We start from the raw sequence: 20,611 nt of genomic DNA, 5'->3' as shown, positions 1-20,611 counted from the left end.
TGGACATGTATCTCTAGGCTGGACAACAGTGGTCATAAAATCAATCTAACATTCCCTAAGAAAATTGAAGAGATGGTAAAAATTGAGTGATACATGCGCTAGAAGATGTTCGATTGAGATAAATTGATTTGGTTATCAAAAGGATGATAGTAAAATTTGTATTTTCAATTTAGCCTGCTTATTCATTCACAAGAATAAGTTGATTTGCTCAATGCTGCAAGAATTATTTGTCATCCTTTTTCTCAAACTCCGTTCATTCAAGCATGTCTTATCGCTAATACATCAGAGGAATTGGGAAAAGTCCATTAAGGAAATCACGTGAAAATCAAAGTTACCACGTGTATATAGATTTGGGACTATATATAGAATGTTTGAGTCTATAATTTATCCAAGGAGTTATTATTAATGTATGGAAAACAAACCTGATGTAATGTTGTCACCTGTTACAACTTTTCATACACATAACCACGCTGTCCGTGTCCGGTGACAATGGCTAAAAAAGTGTTTGTATGTCACCTGTCTGTCACTCAGTACTCAGGCTGTCATCAAGTCACATTAGTGAAGAGTAACTTAGACTCTGTCAAATCACTGTCCTAGACACCAACATATTTGTGTGAACAAAAGTTTAATATTGATCAAGACTTTAAAACAATCGATTTTTGAAGTGATACACACTGCAGTTTATTCAACATACACGTTTATGGACTACATGTTATGGCTAATATGCTATATGTGGGTTAATATAATTTATTAGCGTTAAGCCTAATTAATGCATGTCACGCGCAACATGAATGCAAAATGTTATTTACACTAGAAACTTAACGGAACTGCAGTGTGTATGACATAAAAAAATATTGCAAATATATTATATATTTCATTGCATCACAAAATTCAGATTCATTTTAAATACCTTTAAGATATCGATTCCAGTTTTACCACTAACTCGCTATCGATACCGAGTCGAGTTGAATTTTGATACATAGGAGTTGTAAATTTTGTGCCAAAGCATTGGTGTCAAAATGTATTAGGCACATGACACCGATTGACCAATCAACGGCGGGCTTTTCTTTCGGGAATGTATTAGCTCTCGAAACGTGGGAGGCGAGTTTATATTACACTGTAGTAAGAAAGCGGGTGTATGGCCCGCAAGAAAATTACAAGTTTATGTGGTGAATTCGCAAAGTTTACAGCTATGTAGCAAAGGATTACATGAACGAAGATGTCGATATTTCATCCATGTGAACCTGTGGACCGGTGACCTCCTCAAATCGGCTGCAAAAGGCAGATTTTTTGTGTGTTGGGCTTATGCCCAAAACCAATATGGCGGCCGTGTTGTTGTATTTTGCCTTCACAGCGTTTGTTTTGGAAGGTCTACTCCTTCACAATGTGTCAGGGGAAAATCACATGTGTGCTTCGGCATGTTCATGTCTTCTTAATCTTGTTGATTGTTCTAAGTTGGGACTGATCGAAGTTCCCCGGGATCTACCCGTCTTCGTCACTCGATTGTAAGTATAACAACTCCTTTTCAATAACTTTTCCTAAAGCCAACAACACTGACAAACCATCCGTATGACTATTGTTATACTCTTGTATCATCACCATCATCGTCTTTATATCTCAAATGATGTTTGATATAGATTTACATTGTCTGTTGAGCTATTTGTTTCTTTGGGTATCCATAAGGTAGGTAGAAGCATACCTGTTATTTGTGTATTTGAGTTACGGGCCCTGTCGAATTCGAAATCCTACCTCGACCGTGGTATGTACACAAACTGACTACTGTTTACTTATGCCAACACAAAGTAACCGCCTCAAAAGAACTCTTTTATGTATTTTGAGTAGAAATTTTACCTGAAATTAATGTTTGTTTGGTATTGAATTACGATTTTCGTTTTGTTGAATCAAATTCCGCGTCAGATGAAGCCATGAAATCAGAAATATCGGCCTTCCTTATAGTTAACCCTATTACTGGTGGAAATGAACTTGATGTTGGCAATGGGATTGTTTCTCGTTTATTTCTTCATTTGATTATACTGTGCTTATGATCAGTGTCATATCGATTCACATTTTTCAGATGGCACTTTCATTGAAGTTTACAAATAAAATGTTAAAGCAAATTTTTGCAGCACTTGTTACAAGGAAAAGTTTGAAACATGAAAGTCTGTTATAATTTATGTGCTATTAAATTTCATTTCAAATAGACAAGGGAAAATGTTCTGCCAGTAATATAGTTAGCTATTTAGTTATATTAATGATAATGATTAACTATGTCTTTCTTGTGTGATCAGTTTTTCAATAAATTTTGACAAACTAATGGCAGCTCATTAAAGTAAATCAACTTTATTCGCTGGTTTATTTATCCTGGTTTGTTCTTGCAGAGAACTTCAGTTTAATGGAATTTCATCAATATCAACTGAAGACTTCAGAGGATTGAACAATCTGACACAACTGTAAGTTCTGAAGTTATTTTGATTCAAGAAATCACATTTATATAATTATAAGTACCATGAAAAAAATCATAATTCATCATTCCTTGTCTATTCAATTTATTTTTTTCACAAACAGCTAAAAATTGGAATAATTCATAGGTAGCATTTATGTTTATTCCAGAGTAATTTGCATGCAACTTCAATGTGCATATTTTTCTTGTTACAGAATTTGTATTTACCTGTATGTCAAATCTCAATTTATTTATTAATTACATATTGTGTTGTATTGTTTTACACCCTGCCCTATTCCTACTGTGCTCCTATCCAATGAAAGAACAAATTAAATCGGGTATCATTGTCTTAGATGACATCTTGTATCATGATTTGTTTTAACTTTGGTATGAGCAACACTAAATGATTATGTATGTTTATGTACTATAAGAGACATGTCTTTTAGATAAATTAAAATTTCAACACATGAAGTCACCTATTCAAGAGGGATGGGTGGGGGAATCATTACAGGATTATGCCACATGCTTGATGCAAAGATTTCTCTAATAAAAGTGTGAAATTTTCCTTTACTGGTTGCTAAAATATGAGACAATATTTTAAACAAATCAGAATAAAACTGAATGCATTTCCTCTAAAGAATTGTATTATACATATTTGTAAGAATCTTCTGAGGTCCTGTGTGCGTTGCAGAACGATGGATAGTTTATGTTGTTTGAACATTTTAACAATTTTATGTATTCATACACTCCACATTCATGTGGCAACTGATCATGTGGTGATTCTTAACTGGACTTGCTTTACATACCTGGAAAGAAGACAAGACAGATGGATCTGGAGATGTAACATTAGCCACGTGGTTATAACCAGCATCTCGGAGGAAATGGAGTGATGTAAAGGGAAAAAAAGTCAAGTGGAAATGTTTGGCTATTGATTCTAGTCATTGGCTGCTGGTTTATATAATGAGTGTGACAGAGGGTTTTGATAAGTGTTGTAAATGCTGTAGGAATGTAGGTACATGTATTTATACATGATACAGCTGTCAAGTTAGTTGTTAGAGAGAGAGATGAACTCTGTGATAACAGAGAGATGGTGTTTAGGAGGGGGATGAGACACACACAGGAGGGGGAGTAAACATATAGGCCACCCCACTCTGAAGAATAAACCTTCAGCTGTTTACATGCAGTCAAGAAAGATTCTTATCAAATTATTGCGAATCATAACAGTTATTGTGATGACATCCTGCGATTGTGTTACCATCTTTGTAATACAGATATTAATCAGCTGATGTTATATGTAGTACATGGTTTTTTTTTTACCCACTGTCTACTTTCTGTAGTAGTACACTACTAGATTTTTTTATTTTCGTTGTTATTTGAACTTGTTTTTTCGTCTCTGTATACTTTCATTGGGTGCTCTTTTTGTTGCCCTATTGAAACACCCATAAACATATTTGCTACAGTAAAAAGGAAAAATGATAATCGCCTAGCATAAAAGATTTCGCCTATAAACTGTCACCCAGTGCTTTTGTAGAATGAAGCGAGCTTTATGTGTGTATGTCTGTGGAGGCAGCTACAGGTTATGGTCGTAAATAACACATGCATGACTTAAAACTCCACCAAAATACCACTTGGTAGCCATTTACAGTAACATATAAAGCAGAACTAACTGGAGCAAGTGAACCTGATGAATCTATTAGAAGCACATGTAGAATCTCTCTATACCACATAGACCTGTCTGATTACTCTTGTCATATTTAATGGAAAGGTTATATATATATCAGAAACATTACCTTTTGAGTATTCATGTGTTCCAATTAAGTTGTAGTTTGTTCAGGATTTATTTTTTTTTTGTAATTGACAATCATTAACATCTGATTTTTGCTTTACACTGAGAAAATGAAATTGCAAAACGTGCAATGAAAGATTATCAGATTTATTAGCATAAAGTTACTATTAAAATAGATGGGCATTTGTGATAATTTACTGTGTTTAAATCACTGTCATACACATTGAATTGGCAGTTTGTGAAGTTTATCATTGCACGTGTGCATACATTATCTTGACTTTTTGTTAAACCATTAATATGATAAAATTACAAAGGATAAGTCGTAGATCAAACTAAATTGCCAATTATCAGAGAGCCGTATTCTGTTACTGTAAAAATATATAATGTTTGTGTCAGTTGTGAGCTATTTTACATTTTCTGTGTTATTGGAGATAGCACAGCCTTTGCCCTTTTACTACCATTTTGGGCTGGTGTTGTCAGTGCACTTTTTGTGCCCTTATATATATTCATTTGTGAGTAACAGAACTGGGAGTTATCATATTGCCACATTTTACAGAGTCAAGATATACCATATTGTGATATTGTTATTTATGTCTTGGTTTCTGTGTGTGCTTCCACCATATATTAACTTTTGAGAAGTATTCACATGCAAACACGTGAAATAATTTATGTTTATCTTCTGCATATTAATGTATATGTCCTTTCTTCCTTCTCATTTGTGCATGACTTTCTTTTAGCCATGCCATCAGTGACATATTGCACACCTGTGCTGTGACAGGGTATATAAAGCCCATTTAATAAAATCTAGGTTATCATACATTATGTAGTACATAATAATACATAGAACTACATTTCTTTCTTAGTTAATGACAATCTCTTCCGAAAAAGAAATGTTTATTTTAATATTTATTTTTAATATGCAGCGTCATGGAGCATAAAGAAATTTGTTCATTTATATATTATTAGACTCAAGATTTCATAGATTTAACGAATGCATGAGAATACTGAAAGTTTTTGATATTTTAAGTCTTTTGAGTTTCCAACATCTCATTTTTTTCACATTTTCATTTAAGGCAACAGCCTTCTTGCTAAGGAAATTAATTTTGGATAGGATAATCTTTAACTGACATCAAATGTTTGAAAATGGAAAGCATATATGTAATAACATTATGGTGACAAAATTAGAGAAAGAATTAATTAAGATAGAACCTCCAAGATTTGTCTACATAAAAAATATGAATGCTTCAGAGGTCCATGATTTTGATGGCAATTGAAGTATTTCAACTCAAGTTCTTTGGATCATCTTAAGTTTGTGGCCAGACTCTGTTACATTAATTTAGAAAAAAAACCCATGTCAAATTGAATAGTTACAAACAGTGTAAAGTTCTCAAAAACAGTTGATTCCTAATAATTGTGTCAATATTCGTAAACATTTTCATGAGATCGGTACAACATGAAGTTCAATATTCAAAATGAAAAAAAAAGAAATAGATTTCCATTGGCCAACTATACCAGAGCATAATTGGGGATCATGGTATTATACAACAGAAAAAATGTTAAATTCCTCGCTGTTGATGACCGTCCTTCCTTATCACAGTCTGTCAACTGCCTGTTAACAAGTTACATTCTTGTAAAAATACAAGTAAAAACTCATGTCAGATCTAAATTAAAATCTAGTAAATATTCTGTTAAATTCTACCCATGACTTTTGTTTGTTGATACAGGAAAATAATGATACAAGAAGTCTGATCTGTACACTATAATGTAATAAATGCTTTCATCATGATTATGTCTCAAGAATTCTGCTTCATGGTTTCATTATTTCTTCGTTTTAACAAGAAAGGAGTCATGATTTTTTTTGGTAAGTTCATAGGTGTATGGTTCAAGTAAATTGTATTTGTTAAGGTCTGTGAGATGACTCAAAAACATTAAACTTATTTGTGATTGAATACTTAATTACTTCACTTTCATGTTTATAATTTACCATTAGTATGATAAAACTTAGCATATAGATTTTGAAGGACATTGCTGTTAGCGTGTGTGAAATGCAAATATTTTGAAGATTATTTTTCAAAGTATAGATTTAAGTTGGGACTAGATGTGTGTAAGCTGGTAGCATGTGGTGTTGGGAGGTATATATATGTATACAATGTAGGTAGATTTATATAGGTCACACTATCCATATCACCAGGTGCGCGTTATCAGCCCTACAACTCACACCAAATCTTGTTTCATCTGTTTCCTTTTCCCAACAGGAAACGTGTAGAAACTGCTGTAAACTGGAATCATGTTCAACTTTCAAATTTTGATATACTGCTGTGTTATATACGCCCAAAAAGAACTTATTTACGTCAATGTTAAAAAAATTATAGTCATTTTTTTTTATATAGTACACATGTATAATAATGTAGAAAATTAAATTTGATGTGTTAAGCTGCCACAAAAAGTGGATGAAAATTTATTTGATCTGTAACATAATTATGTTATGTGCTAATTGAATTGATGTATGCATGTTAAATATGATAAATTTACAAGTGTACTGTGTTCAAATTAAACTACATCATGTTAATGTTTTTATAAAACACATTTTAACACGTTCACAGAAATGAAGCTTACATGTACACCATACTTAATTATCTAATCATTTACTTGGCTATAAAGCAGATTTTGAAAAATTTTACCGTCCCGGTCTTTGTTTTCATATTTTAAACTAGGTTTTCTTGAGCTCTCACAAAAATGTACGTGTTATTTAGTTCTTTTAGCTTTCTAGATTTATGTGCACTCTTGTTGTATATGGTCACAGAAGTATAGTATCTAATTATTGTAAGAAAATTGAGTGACACTGTCAGATTTTATTATTGGCGTACCTGGTTAACACCTGTGAAGTTTTTTGTCACTTTTTAGGTTGAGTGTGTTTCAAGACCTTGGCGTCACACCAACAGATCTCCTAATGATAACTGTTTTTATGATTACTATCAATTTTGGATACTTATCTATGTGTGAGATAATCATGGGACAAAGCCTTGTGGCCCTCCTAGGCCTGTCATGGCGTGATTAGGACACCAGTCGTGAGGTGACAACTAGATACAAAAATATCAATTGTAATTTATTTCATTTATAGAATTAATAACTGTAGTAACCTTGTAAAGAAATCCAAAATAGAAATTCCTAAATCAGTACTCACTGTATTCAGAAGCGTTGTTTATTGTTTATATGAAATTATTGGTGTGGTCAGCAAGTTGATGAAAAATCAGTTAAATTTGATAACAAAAAATTTTCGTCATACCACCAAAGTTATTCGACTTCTTACCAAACCATTCTATAATTATATAATCTTTTAATTTGTTATTTTGATTATTTCATGAATCATTCAACCATTGATGAATGGATAATCATACATTCCTAGGTTACAATGAAGGAGAACGTTAATTAACAATAGGCTGCTATTTTGGTGTTTTGCATTAGATTTTTGGAAAGATTTTCAGGCAGACAGATTAGTTTTGATAATGTGAACTGATTCTACCAAGTACTCATTGTTACAGTGTGTGTGTATATATATACTGGCACAAGCATAAAAAATGGGAGAAAAAAGTGGTAGTCTTATTGGTGTAAATACATGTTTAACACACATGTTGCATAACAGAAATGGCACAGCATACCAAGGGAATGATGCTGAGGAGGGAGCAGACTGGATCTGGTATAGCAGGGAAAGCCTACTCAGGCCAAGTCCCTACAACACATGGGCTACACATGGTGTTGGACCTAGGCCCTCTATGGTAGCTATCCTGGCAATTTTATGGTACAAATTGTATAAGAGACACTGGTGTCCTGTTGTAGATATTATTTTGCAATTTTAGTTGAAAAAGTTCTCGAAAATGTTATTCAACTTCTCAGACTGAGTCAAAAAGTATTTTTATAGGAATCCTAAACATAATTCTGTGTATAGTGACTGCTTATTGAAGGTATATTTTACCCTGTATACCCTGTATGCTGTCAATGAGCTACTAGATATCAAAAGCTGTTAATAGTACCAAACAGGTATTTTGGACTTATTAATACAGAATAAATGATATCAAGATTTCTAAGTACATACCAGGAACAGAATAGCTGTTCAATGTCACTACAGCTCGGTGGTCAAGGGTAGTTATATCTGATTCAGGTTTTCATTGATAGTGTGATGGTTATGTTGGGATGGACATTAAAAAAAAGAAATTCTTTCCATGACTTTCAACATTTATTTCAGTTTTTAATGATCTTAACCTTCATACCTGTTAAAATACATGTTATCTGTGAACAGTATTCTCATACTTTTGATACAACTAAACTTGTTGGTGTATTTTGTTTTCAAGTTCTAAGAATGTTTACCATAGATCCAGTACTTCACTGGTATTGAAAACCTTACAAGTCGAAGCCACCACATTTTGAATACAATGTGTACAGAAAATCAATACAGAGATGGGGAGGCTCAGTGAAATAACTATGCATGCTTAGCTATCGTATGGAAAACTGAGGCACACATTACCAGGCAAAATCACATTTCCCAATATGTATGCTGTGAAATAAATAATTGTTAAAAATTAAGTGACTTGTAGAAATTTCTATGTAATGGCAAATTATTTTGGCTGAAAAATGGATGAAAAAATTTCCTTATTGTTTTGTAGTAAAAACAAGGTTTTGAGTTATGTTCTGTTTAAATTAATGAGAGGTAATAAAAATTTCTGTGGTGAAATGTGATTCGTCATTTGTGTGTAAATAAGTAAAACTATCTTGGTACCAGCTGCAAATTTACATACCTATGTTAGTTTAAATGTTTATTGTACAAAAATGTAGCTTAAATTGCCTGTTTTTTTGTTATTGAAGGCCTTTTCAGTGTTGTATTAGGTAAAATTTTCCACCATCACCTGTGAAATTTTGAATTAAAGATTTTGAGTTTGCTTCTCATGATGTTGGTTGGGCTTTGTCCATAATGATATAGGTTAAGATATATGAAACAGACTATACTGGCCCAGGCCAGGTGTTGTCGACAATCCCTGGTCATTCAACATGCCAATATCAGATTACTTCTTCCTCTCACCTTCAATTATGACCCAACAGTTCTAGTTCACTACGGAACAAAGCCCCAATACTGATATTTTCTTTAAGGTTTTAATTGTAAAATTTGTGTATTGCTAAATTTAATCCAAATATATCCACTTCACACCTTGAGTATTGTGTTGGGAGATTTGGTATAGCCACATAATAACCCCACATTTAGTACCAGACAAAAGTAGTTTTCTTTCTTCACCTATTTAAACACAGTATTGTTTACTGCTACTCACCTACTAATAACTAGAAACGGAGAAAAATCCTTTCGGAAAGGAAGATTTTCACAGCTGTGCTAGTTCATGAACACTCAGGAGAGGGGTTTACCTTGTCAGTTGCTATAGTAACCCCTAGTGCTAGGAGGCTATTTCAAACCTTTTCTTTGGCAGAACTAGTTACATAGAAAAGAATGGAAGTAAAATAAATACAAGTGTGTGTGCAAGATTTAAGTTCGGCCAACTGGGTTTACTTGAGGGAAAGTCAACATGCCATATTGGCAGTTTAATTTAAGAGGACTTATTTGAACACTTGAATGTCATTGTACGTATATAGGGGTATTTTAACTAGAGGTCAACATCGCATCTGACCTGTAAGGCTGGTGAACAAACTTACCTAGATATGTACAACAAAGTTTGGCATTAATGTTTTTATTTTAAAGGTTTCATCAGGATGTGAAGTTCTTAATAAATTCCATTGTTATGATACACCTGATGTAATTTGTGATGAAATGTTTTAAACACATGTGTGGGTACATGTGTCCAATAGTAGCAGAGTAGTATTATAGAAGACTGGTAAGATAAGATCTATGTCAGTAAAGTAAAACAAATAGAAATACATAAACATACCGAGTTAAATTTTAGAAATTTTAATTAATATTTGTCTTAAGATGTTTAAAAATATTTCCACAACTTGTGTTTAAGCTTCTGGTTTAAAGATTAAAAACCTTTTTTTTTTAGTATAATGTATATTGTGGTAGTTGATTGATATTGTAATACATAAATTAGACAAAAATTATTGACACCATGACCTCCATTATATATCCCGGCATTGTGAGTCTTTGATCCTGGCCAGCGTAAGGTGTTGTAGTGGTGGAAAGCGTTAATAATACTGATTATGGTCCTTTGATCCCAACACGTCCTTTGTAAACAACCCTGACACCTGGGTCATTCAGGTGTACATTGACATATATTGTGATTTTCAAAAATAAATTTTGAAAACATTTTAATGAAAAAAAAATTGTTTATGTAGCTTAGTAAAGCATGAAATGCTCCACTGGATCCAAATGTTTTATTCATTTTTCATTTGTACAATTGACGGTTTTCTACAGATATGGCCATTTTAAACTTGTGCGAGATTGACGGGACTACAACTTGTGTATAACCAGCTCTGTGTTGAACATGAGATGAAGTGAACGATACATTCTATTTGATGTACATTGCAAGATATATATGAAAGGGCTCAAAGTCTGCTACTGCCTCGATGGAGGCACAATCCCAGTGTAATGAAAAACCAATCGACTGCACATGACTAAGACCCTTATTGATACCGAGATTGAGATTTAATGAAATTCCAAAGATTCATCGTGATGCCGTTTCTGTTGTCATGGTTACTGAGATATATATTTCCCAGATGAGCAGTAGAGTTTCATGCTAATTTAAGTGTTTATATGTCGTTTGAAAATTCATACCAATGTTTGTCTTTTATTGTTATCTGGTCTGTAGTTATTTATTTATTGCATGTATTTTTTTCTGCTAATGCGAGCATCATTTTATCATTTAGGAAGGGAAATGTATATGCATTGGTAGTGGTTTAAGATTGATATATGATTGTATATCGTTTGATAATATTGTTAATATTTTATAAAGGTATATATTCTGCGTTATGTTTGGAGTCTTAAGTGAGACCACAGATAGTCTATATGATCGTATTTTAGATAACTGATGTGTACAATTGTTCATGTATACTTTTTGTGTAACTCGGTAAATTAACCATTTAAAATTAGGGTTTGTTTCCATCATAATCTCAATATCACAGCAAAATAATCTATCAATGTCAAAAATATTTTCTCCTTTTTGTCATTGTTTCAATAGAAACAAGATGATTGCATCATCATTGTACTGTATGTACATGTAACAAGATATCGCCAAGTGCTTTTGTTATATCCATTGAAAATATATTTATTAAAAAAATATATAAATGAAATCTTTTAAGAACCAAAATGAGAGTCCTGGTAAGCTGACAATGATACATACCTGTTTGTATGTGGTAGCCAAGCAGACATGAGTTTGGGTACAAACACATACTGGAGACTTAATGTCACCTGTCTATCTATTAGAACAATGACACTAGTACATACTTTCTTTCTTTTGTTCTTTATGTTTTGTTGGAAGCCAAGAAAATGTTGATCTGATCCAGATCTAGACATCACTGTAGTTCTGTGTGTGGCTTGGATAGCAACATACCAATATATATATGTATCACAAACTACTTTAGGCTTGTAGATGAGAGAAGGGTAATGTAGGGTGTGATTTGCTTTACAAAAATAGATGATTTCAATGAAGTTTTCCTTTTTTTAGAAAAAAAACTTGGCAAATTTACCATTGTTTAAAGATATTGAAAGAGATCAATTTTTTACTCTGTATTTTATAACTGTTCTTAAAATTTTATTTGACTGGTGGTTGTAATTGTTGATAATGAAGTTTTATCAAAATTGTAACGATTTATCTCATTGTACAAACCTTATTTCTCACTCTTGGCTCTTGTCATTTTATGCTGCGGCAAGTTGAATTGATGAGGTTGCTATAGTTGATCAGCATCAAGATGCATCAAGACGTTTTGCCTTAAAGGATTACAGGACATATTCTGGCTTTTCAACCTTAAGATAAATTACGAAATGAATTTAAAAGTAATTAAGTTATCAGTGATCAATCTACAAGTAATCTGGAGTCCTGTGCTCATGGAAGTTTGATGGAACTCATAGAATTGTTGAAAATATTAAATTATACATTGTAGGACCCATTTTTTTAGCAATAAAGTTGAAAAAGACCCATGAAAATAAGTTATAGTTTGATTGTTTTATTATTGAAATGAGTGGTTTTGTCATCTGTGTGAATTTCAGGCCAAGGGAGCCTTTGGGGTGGGGTATTGATGTTAGGTTCAGATCAAAGGCTAAGGGTGTATGAAATGTGCAGGATGGTCAAGTCTAAGCCTAGTCACAGGTTGTACATGGACTTTAGTTATAAAGAGTGCTTAACAGAGCGGCTCCTGTCGGTAGTGGGCTGTTACTACATATTATGTATGGTCAGTGACTACCTTAGCATTGATGGTTGTTTAAAAACCTTCAGTTGCAAGCAAATGTTGATAAATTTTTTTAATTCTAGATTACGATGTTGATCGAATTACAATTTCTCTGTACCCGAGAGGCTACAAAAAAAGCTATTACAAGGCAGGGCTTTGTAAATGTTACCAGTAGAATAGTTAGTAGGTAACCTTACCCATGTAACAGCCCAGTACTGGCATCTGTGGGACAGGGCTTACCTTGTCCTCAGTCTGGTTAACTTTGGGTCAGGTGTTCACCTGTTTTTTACTTGTAGTTTTTTTCTAAATGTGTAATGAATTCTGAATTTTCCTCATTTTGAATTTGAATGTTAATATTATATTTATGTATGTTTTGTAAATAGAGGTTTTCTGTTTTAAATTTCTTCCTAACAATTTCTGAGTGTATGCTTTTGTGGAATTTTACAAGCTGCTAGGGCATTGCCTGCTCTAGGTAAGGAGGTTTTACCTGGGACACAGGTGATTGTTACCTCTTCAATTTATGGCCCTCACAGCTTAATGTTAGCTTTTATGTACTTTAATCCAACATGGCGTCGAAGCCCAATACCTACCTGATCCTCACGATTCATTTCAAATTGTAGGGTGTTGTATGGGCCAGTGTCCTGGATGAAAGAGTGCTGTAGATTTATGGATAAATCTGATATCTCTACTAAAGGGAATTAATCTTTTTAACTTTCTGAAGAAAAAAAAAGTACACTGGTTAGAATGATCCATTGGATAAGTTCTCATATCCATGCAAGATGGAAAATTTTTGATGTAGAAACCAGAGAGGTACTACATGAATGAGAATTAAAGATGACATTGTTGCTACAGCACAGCAACTCATGCTAATGTGATATATTATAGAAAATTCTATTGAAATTTATGTCTATTACTTAATAAGTTAGTTTTGTGTTGGCATGTATTGTGCGAGTTTATAGCTTTTTGTCACAATTTTTGATACGTTGGCACCTGTAGTGACTTATAAATGCCATTGATACAACCTAAATTAAATAATTTTGCATAAAATGGCAGAACCAAATTGAATTGTGGTTCTAATTGTTTTATTAAATGTAATAAAACAATTCCACCGAATAACAATAAACTTAGATGAGAATACATTTATGAATGTATTGAACAAACATGTTTTTTGTAGTTTTTAAAATACTTTGACTAGAGCTATTCTCATCAATTCAAAACTTTAGTTTGTAATAAGTTTTGAAAAAAAATGATAGTAACAAAGAAATTGTATGTATGGCATATTAACAGATGTTGTCATGCTTTTTTAGTGTGTCTGGAATATATGTACATTGAAGGATGAAGCTGTTTTTAATAAAAAATTGGTTTACAACATGTTTGAGGTAATTTTTTTACATACATGTGCAAATTGGTAGTTATCACTGATATCTAAACTAATATGAATATTTTAAGTTTTCCCTCACAGAAGAACATCAAAGTTTTAAAATTTAAACTTCTGTGTCATCACAGCCAACGTAATTGCATTCTTGTTCATAATATGTACAGCTGGCATCAACTGGTGAATGGGATTAGACGTGTGGAAATGACACTCATCCTGTTACACTGATAGCCTTAACTTACAGCAAAAAATTACCTGTATAATATATTAACACATTTTTTAAACCTAATTTTGATAAGGAGCAATGTTTAGAAAAAAATAGAAAGTCGGCAACCAAGAGAAGACCGTAGAATACATTATTGGCTTACCTGGCTTCAGCAGTTTGTGATCTTCTATTATTTTTTAGCTATTTATTGAATATGTTGGTAAATCTATAACAACTTGAAATACAGATTATTTTGTTCGAAATTTAGACACGGTAGATAAAAGATTGTGAAATATCTTGACATTGATACTTCTTGATTTATTTTGTTCAAATTGGCATATATGAGCACAACCCTTTCATTATTGTTATACCAAAAATCTGCAATTTGTAATCTTAAACACATTTAGAAGTATTATTTAATAGCTTATTGATTTAAAATTATTTTTAACATATTGTATGTGCTATGTTAATAAATTCATGTTTTTATCTTTTCAGAGACTTGAGTAACAACGAAATACGATTTTTAAATGAATCAGTTTTTCTACACCTTCCGGCTTTAAAACAACTGTAAGTTATATAAATGGTTGAATGCTATTGAGATCAGTTGAATTATGGGCATGTAGAAGAATAGCCTTCATACAGACTGTGTACAAAAAAGTTTATAAATATAGATTCTTTTGTTACTGTGTTGAAACTTGGAAGGTTTGTGAAAGGAGGTATTCAGTGTTTTTGATTGATCCCATGACAAGAACATGCAGTTGGTTTGAATGCTATGTAATATTAGATATTGTTTGCCCATATGTCCATATCACAGTGGTAGTTAACTGCTAATTGAAGTGTCAGAATGTCCCACCTGGTATGTGCTGTACAGTAAACAGGTAGATACTGGTGGTGACAAGCTTGTTGCGCCAAGATGACAGATTTATGTTTATCTAGATAAAAGCATCATGTATATATATATATATGCACCGTCCTGTAAATATTTCTGTACAGTTGCAAATATTGAGACAAATTTTATGTTGATAGAAATAAGATATTCAACTTTGTAAACAATTGTTAAGTCTCCATGGATTTAATATGATCCTTTTATGGTAAAATTTTTGAACATGATTAGCAATTAATATGTTCCTAAAATTTTGATGTGGTTTGCTTGTGTTCTCTTCTGTTTATTTATCCAGTTAAAGCACAATTACAATTGAAAATATAATTTCTTCTTTTGCAGAAAAATTAACCACAACAAACTGACAGAAGTCCCCATGTTGAAAGGCCTTTATTCCTTAACCACTCTGGAACTGTAAGTAGAAGTCCTTTGGTTTGAAATGATGAAATGCATATTTTTGCAGAATTTCTATGCTAATTAAGTTGTACTTCTTTGACTCTTGAATTTAAAATGTGTGCACAGCAGGGTTTGAATGTCTCTGAGTCTTGTTTGAAATGTATGAGTTTAATGATTAACATCAAAATGCAGGATTACTTGGATGGTAGTCGCAATCCATCAATTTCAAGTTTTCACTCTCTTCCCCAGAGGGTCAGGACAAGTTATAATAACCTTCTTACCATATTACTAGGGGAGATAACCACATGCCGACGGTTTAGTATAGGCTATGGCTGTCCTACATTGGATATGCTCTCAGTAAAACCTGCACTTAGATTAAAAATGAAATATTTAATTTGTGATATTCAAAGATTACCTGGTAATTTGAAATTGCTGAAAGGTTATCTTGTTATGTATGACTATGTTAAAAATAATGGTTTTAACCTGACTGATATATCAAGACTTCATGTGTGCATTTCATTCACTTTTCAAGAAAGGCTTGATTACAGTTATTTGTGTCTGATATCATGCTAAGATATTGTATTGTAAGAAGGAAGGATTTTTGTATACATATTTATATATATATTTTGTGTTCTTATTGACAGAAATCATAACCGTATTCATACTCTGGCCATGGAGTTTACCACTCATATGTCTCAGCTCAAAGTTCTGGAGCTTAGCCACAATCAGATCATGGACATTGTTCCGGGCGTTTTCCCTGTCAATAACACCTTACAAAAACTGTAAGTATCACCCACAAAAATGAAAATAAGATGAATGTTTATATATTTGTTATTGTTTCGAAAAGACTGAAGAAAAGCATTTAGCATTGAAGTTGTCTGAGCAGTAAGGAATGACATTAGATGTAGTACTTAGAACATTGGAGCACAAGGATGGATTTTAGCACCAGGAGTGGGTGGGGCATTGGGATGGATGGAGCACAAGGATGGATTTTAGCACCAGGATTGGGTGGGGCATAGGGATGGATGGAGCACAAGGTTGGATTTTAGCACCGGGATTTGGTGGGGCATTGGATAGATGAGGCAGTAAATAACAAACAGCATAATAGGTGCACTAGATAACCGATTCTAATTAAAATGCATTTGTCCCAATGAACTCCACATCATAAGTGAAAGTGCATGTTGTCATCGGCTTCATTTGTCACTGGATTAAAATATCATTTAATTTGTGTTGCACCATGAAGAAAACAACATAATTTGTTGTTAGTACCCCTAGCAAAACCATCCATCACACTGTAAACGAAAATATAGACCAGTCCAAGTGGAGCCATGGACCACCTAAAATTAATTGCCGACCTCTACATTAACTTTTTCTTGATTTGAAAAAAGTACAGTGATTATCATCACGTAAAACTTATGTTAGGGAAAGATGTGCCATATAAATATTCATTATTCATTCGATTTGCATGAAAGAGGTTCCCTGTATTCAAATTTTGTGTAATAATTGTTTCTGGTGTCATCCTGATAATATGGAACAAGTTATCACTTGAACTAGTCCATCACAGGACTCAGTATTGGAACATTTATGTTTCCGGTGGTGAGGTGATTGCCTCTTACACTTAAAATGTTGACATTGACTTCAGAATTTGATGTTGCTTTTAATTGTCTCGCCACTGAAATGTTGACAATAATATTAATGAAAGAGATCTGGTTTCAGAATTTTGTATACTGTTTACAAAATTTAAAGATCATATGTTAAAAAAAAGGCCTGGATTGTAATGAATGTTGTGACTTAACGGGTAGGGTACTATCGTGGCTTTGTAATACATATGTACAAAACAGGTCTCATTAGTTTGTGTTAACAAAGGCAACCATGTGCCAGCCGCGGCCAAAGTTGCACATTTTTGGAACAATTACAAGTACTCCACGACCAGGTGCATGTGTTTTTGTTACCATCCTTTAATGATACATACACACTGGAAATGATACTTACGGAAGGTACAACTAGCTAGGAGTGTTTCAACACTGGGGGGATAATAGAGGAATAATGTGTTCCGCCCAGGACTCGAACAGGTGTACACATGTAGTTGTGTTTTAGCTGGATGCTTTGAATCTCTAATCAGATCCTTGATGACTCTGATATCCTGGCTTATCCAACAGAACACAGTGGTCTCATTAAGATGTACCAAACCTGTACATTTTCATTTTCTGTCTTATTTGGTATTATGTTTTAGTGTTCCATATGGCACGTGATAAATGTATACATTTGATAAAAAATAACATCCTTTTAATATGATAGAGATTTTGAAATGTAGTTTACAATATCTTGACATGTATGGCTTCTTTATTTTGGTTTTGAGGTAGAGGAGTGGAGGTTGTCTTTTATTGAGCCTGAACACATACGTTTATGTTTTTTTGTAGACCAGAGCCCACCACAAATCTGTTAACAATTATATAGATCCTTTCGCCATATTTTATCAATTATTCACATATAGCCCTTTTCCCATTCCCTGCAGTCCTGTCTAAAATAATGCTCAAATAAACAATAGTCTCCTAACTCTTCAACTTTGTATTAACTTCTGCTGGAATAAAATTTAATTTCTGCTGAAATGTTTTTTTTTCCTAGAATTAATCATTTTTTTCAACGTATGATGCCCTATATCTGATCTTGTCCTATGGACCTGTTTCTGCTGTAAGAGTTTGTGATTTCCCACCAAATAGTAATGTGCATACATCTATTTGTAAACTTAGTACTTTATAGTTGAAAAATACACAATATGCTATCGCTACCTCAGCTGGTTAGGGTCGATATGAGAACAGATTTTAAATGCCTTTTGACATGGATGGATGGTTTTGATATGAAAAGTTAAACGATTGTTCAAAATCTTTTTTAAAAAGAAATGTTATCTGTAGTTTGATCCCTGAAATTTGTGGGGTCGCAGCTTTCCTTGTATTCCATTCGTGTCAGAACAATACAGAAGCATGTATCCAGAAAATCATGGCTTATTGTGTAGTGAGGTATCTGGTAGGACAGCTTGGTAGAGAGACACCAGGTAGGCACTTTAGTGCGTGTCTCACATATAGGTAACAGGATCACTCGGGACACAACTGTTTTGCCAGGCCATGGAGTCAAACGCTAGCTCAAATTAAGAAACCTGATATACACTATCTGCTAAAAGAAACATTTTCTTTCTCCACCGGTCCTGCCTGACTGCACGCGGCCCCCAGATACATAACAGTATCTTGTTCTTGAGAGTCAAAAGTTGCAAACCTCGTCTGAAAACAATTATTAAATGTGTTGCCAATATGTTGTTTTTGGTATCGAGGCCCGATAAAGTACCAAGTCATTGTGGGATCACTTTTAGCTTAAGTGAAAAAATGCAGAAATTTCCGCCTGTTCTAAAAAAATGAGGCTTGAATTGCCCATCGCTTTTATATCAGGGTAATAATAGACTTCTAGTATAGAACTTATATATGTAGGTCTTGATTCAGCAAAAAACAAAACAACTCATTTCTCTATTAATTGAAATATTTTAGATATGTCATTTAAGATAGAATTAACTTGTACCATGTTTTGAAATTGACTTAGTTGTATCAATTTTCCGACACTCAGCATACCTTTTTATGGGATATTAGACTGGCTGTGTGTTATAGGAGGGAGCTGATTGCTAAGAGTTAACCATTATCTTTTAGATAGAAGTAATTTTATCTTATAGTGGCCCAAGATGTTTGAAGAAGGAGCTTTATGTTTCATATAGCCATAGAAAATGATGGAGCTGTGTGTGTTGGTTGTGTATGGAGGGAACTTTAAATATTTTTGTTCTATGTATAGGAAGGGACTTTGGTATTTTGATTGTCCTGTAATTATTATTATTATGTAAAGAGCTGGCTGTGGACGTTAAGTGGTAACAACATGCACATGGTACAATTTCCCAAGTTGATGAGGATAGATGTAGGTGATGTAATGGTGGTGATTCGTGTTAGTGTGTGATGTTCCGTGCTAGCATTCCCAATAAAATGCACATAATGAAATTAACAAGATCAATTGTTGTATTTGGCAGTTTGAGATGTCTAGGAATGGGCACATTTTTCTCAATTTGGGTACTACATTAACTAGTTTCTATACCAAACTTCATCGTACAGAATTTTCTGCATGTAGTTATAATGATATGCTAGTATGAATTATGATATATTAAGAATTTGTGGGGAAAAAAATTGGGGCATTTGTAATAATCTTGGTGTGAGATGTAAGTTATCATGTAACATGCATATTTTCTTTTGTAAATGCCGCCAACACTTTGTGGCGCGTGTCTGAGGCTGGGAGCCTTATGTAATAAATTAGCCCGGGTTCTATGGAATGATTGTTAGATAATTATGCTTGTTTGATGTAGGTGTTTTTGATGGGTGTATATGTAACACATTTATGTTTTTGTGTTTTACAGAACACTCAATGGAAACGGTCTGGAAACATTTGAACCAGGATGTTTTGACAACTTAACATCATTAGAAGTGCTGAAGATGAATAAAAATAGAATCCGCATCCTGCCCAAGAATTTATTCAGTAAAATGATTAAACTGAAAACATTGTAAGTATTACCTTAAGAGCAAAAGATAAAGACAGATTTTAAGCTCATTTTAGAATTTAATCTAATTTTCAGTTTTGATAATTTATTTAGGAGAGGATGAAGGTGCTGATTTTAATCACTTGAATTTACAATTACTTAATTAATCAGTGGAATTGATTGATAGAAATTTTAAAGCTAGTTTTTTAAAATTTGTATAAATAAATAAAAAAAAAAAGTTCTGAACAGGAAAAATCTTGTTGGATATAACATACAGTACCTTATATCTGGTTATTTTTCTGTAAACCATTATTTTAACATGACTGAACAGTTGTGGCAAAATGTCCTAGCAGTTTAAAGTATATAGGACTGAACAGTTGTAGCAAAATATCCTAGCAGTTTAAAGTATATAGGACTGAACAGTTGTAGCAAAATGTCCTAGCAGTTTAAAGTATATAGGACTGAACAGTTGTAGCAAAATGTCCTAGCAGTGTCAAGTATATAGGACTGAACAGTTGTAGCAAAATGTCCTAGCGGTGTAAAGTATAGGACTGAACAGTTGTAGCAAAATATCCTAGCAGTGTAAAGT

The 20,611-nt window shown here is 33.2% G+C and overlaps 1 protein-coding gene across 1 annotated transcript in view; it reads left to right on the top strand.

The window, feature by feature from the left end:
* Window positions 1–1,156: 1,156 nt before the first annotated feature.
* Window positions 1,157–20,611, top strand: part of LOC132550325 (leucine-rich repeats and immunoglobulin-like domains protein 3) — a 46,114-nt gene continuing 26,659 nt past the window's right edge. The window contains exons 1-6 of the mRNA XM_060214373.1: window positions 1,157–1,505; window positions 2,379–2,450; window positions 14,681–14,752; window positions 15,408–15,479; window positions 16,106–16,243; window positions 19,903–20,046. Coding sequence (XP_060070356.1) covers window positions 1,306–1,505; window positions 2,379–2,450; window positions 14,681–14,752; window positions 15,408–15,479; window positions 16,106–16,243; window positions 19,903–20,046 — 698 coding nt within the window. The 5' untranslated portion in view covers window positions 1,157–1,305. The remainder of the gene's footprint in view (window positions 1,506–2,378; window positions 2,451–14,680; window positions 14,753–15,407; window positions 15,480–16,105; window positions 16,244–19,902; window positions 20,047–20,611) is intronic.

Source organism: Ylistrum balloti, unplaced genomic scaffold (assembly GCF_031769215.1).
Source record: "Ylistrum balloti isolate Yb309-2 unplaced genomic scaffold, AGI_CSIRO_Ybal_v1 Utg369624, whole genome shotgun sequence".
NCBI classification, from domain to species: domain Eukaryota; kingdom Metazoa; phylum Mollusca; class Bivalvia; order Pectinida; family Pectinidae; genus Ylistrum; species Ylistrum balloti.
This window is presented reverse-complemented; position numbering and strand designations above follow the sequence as displayed.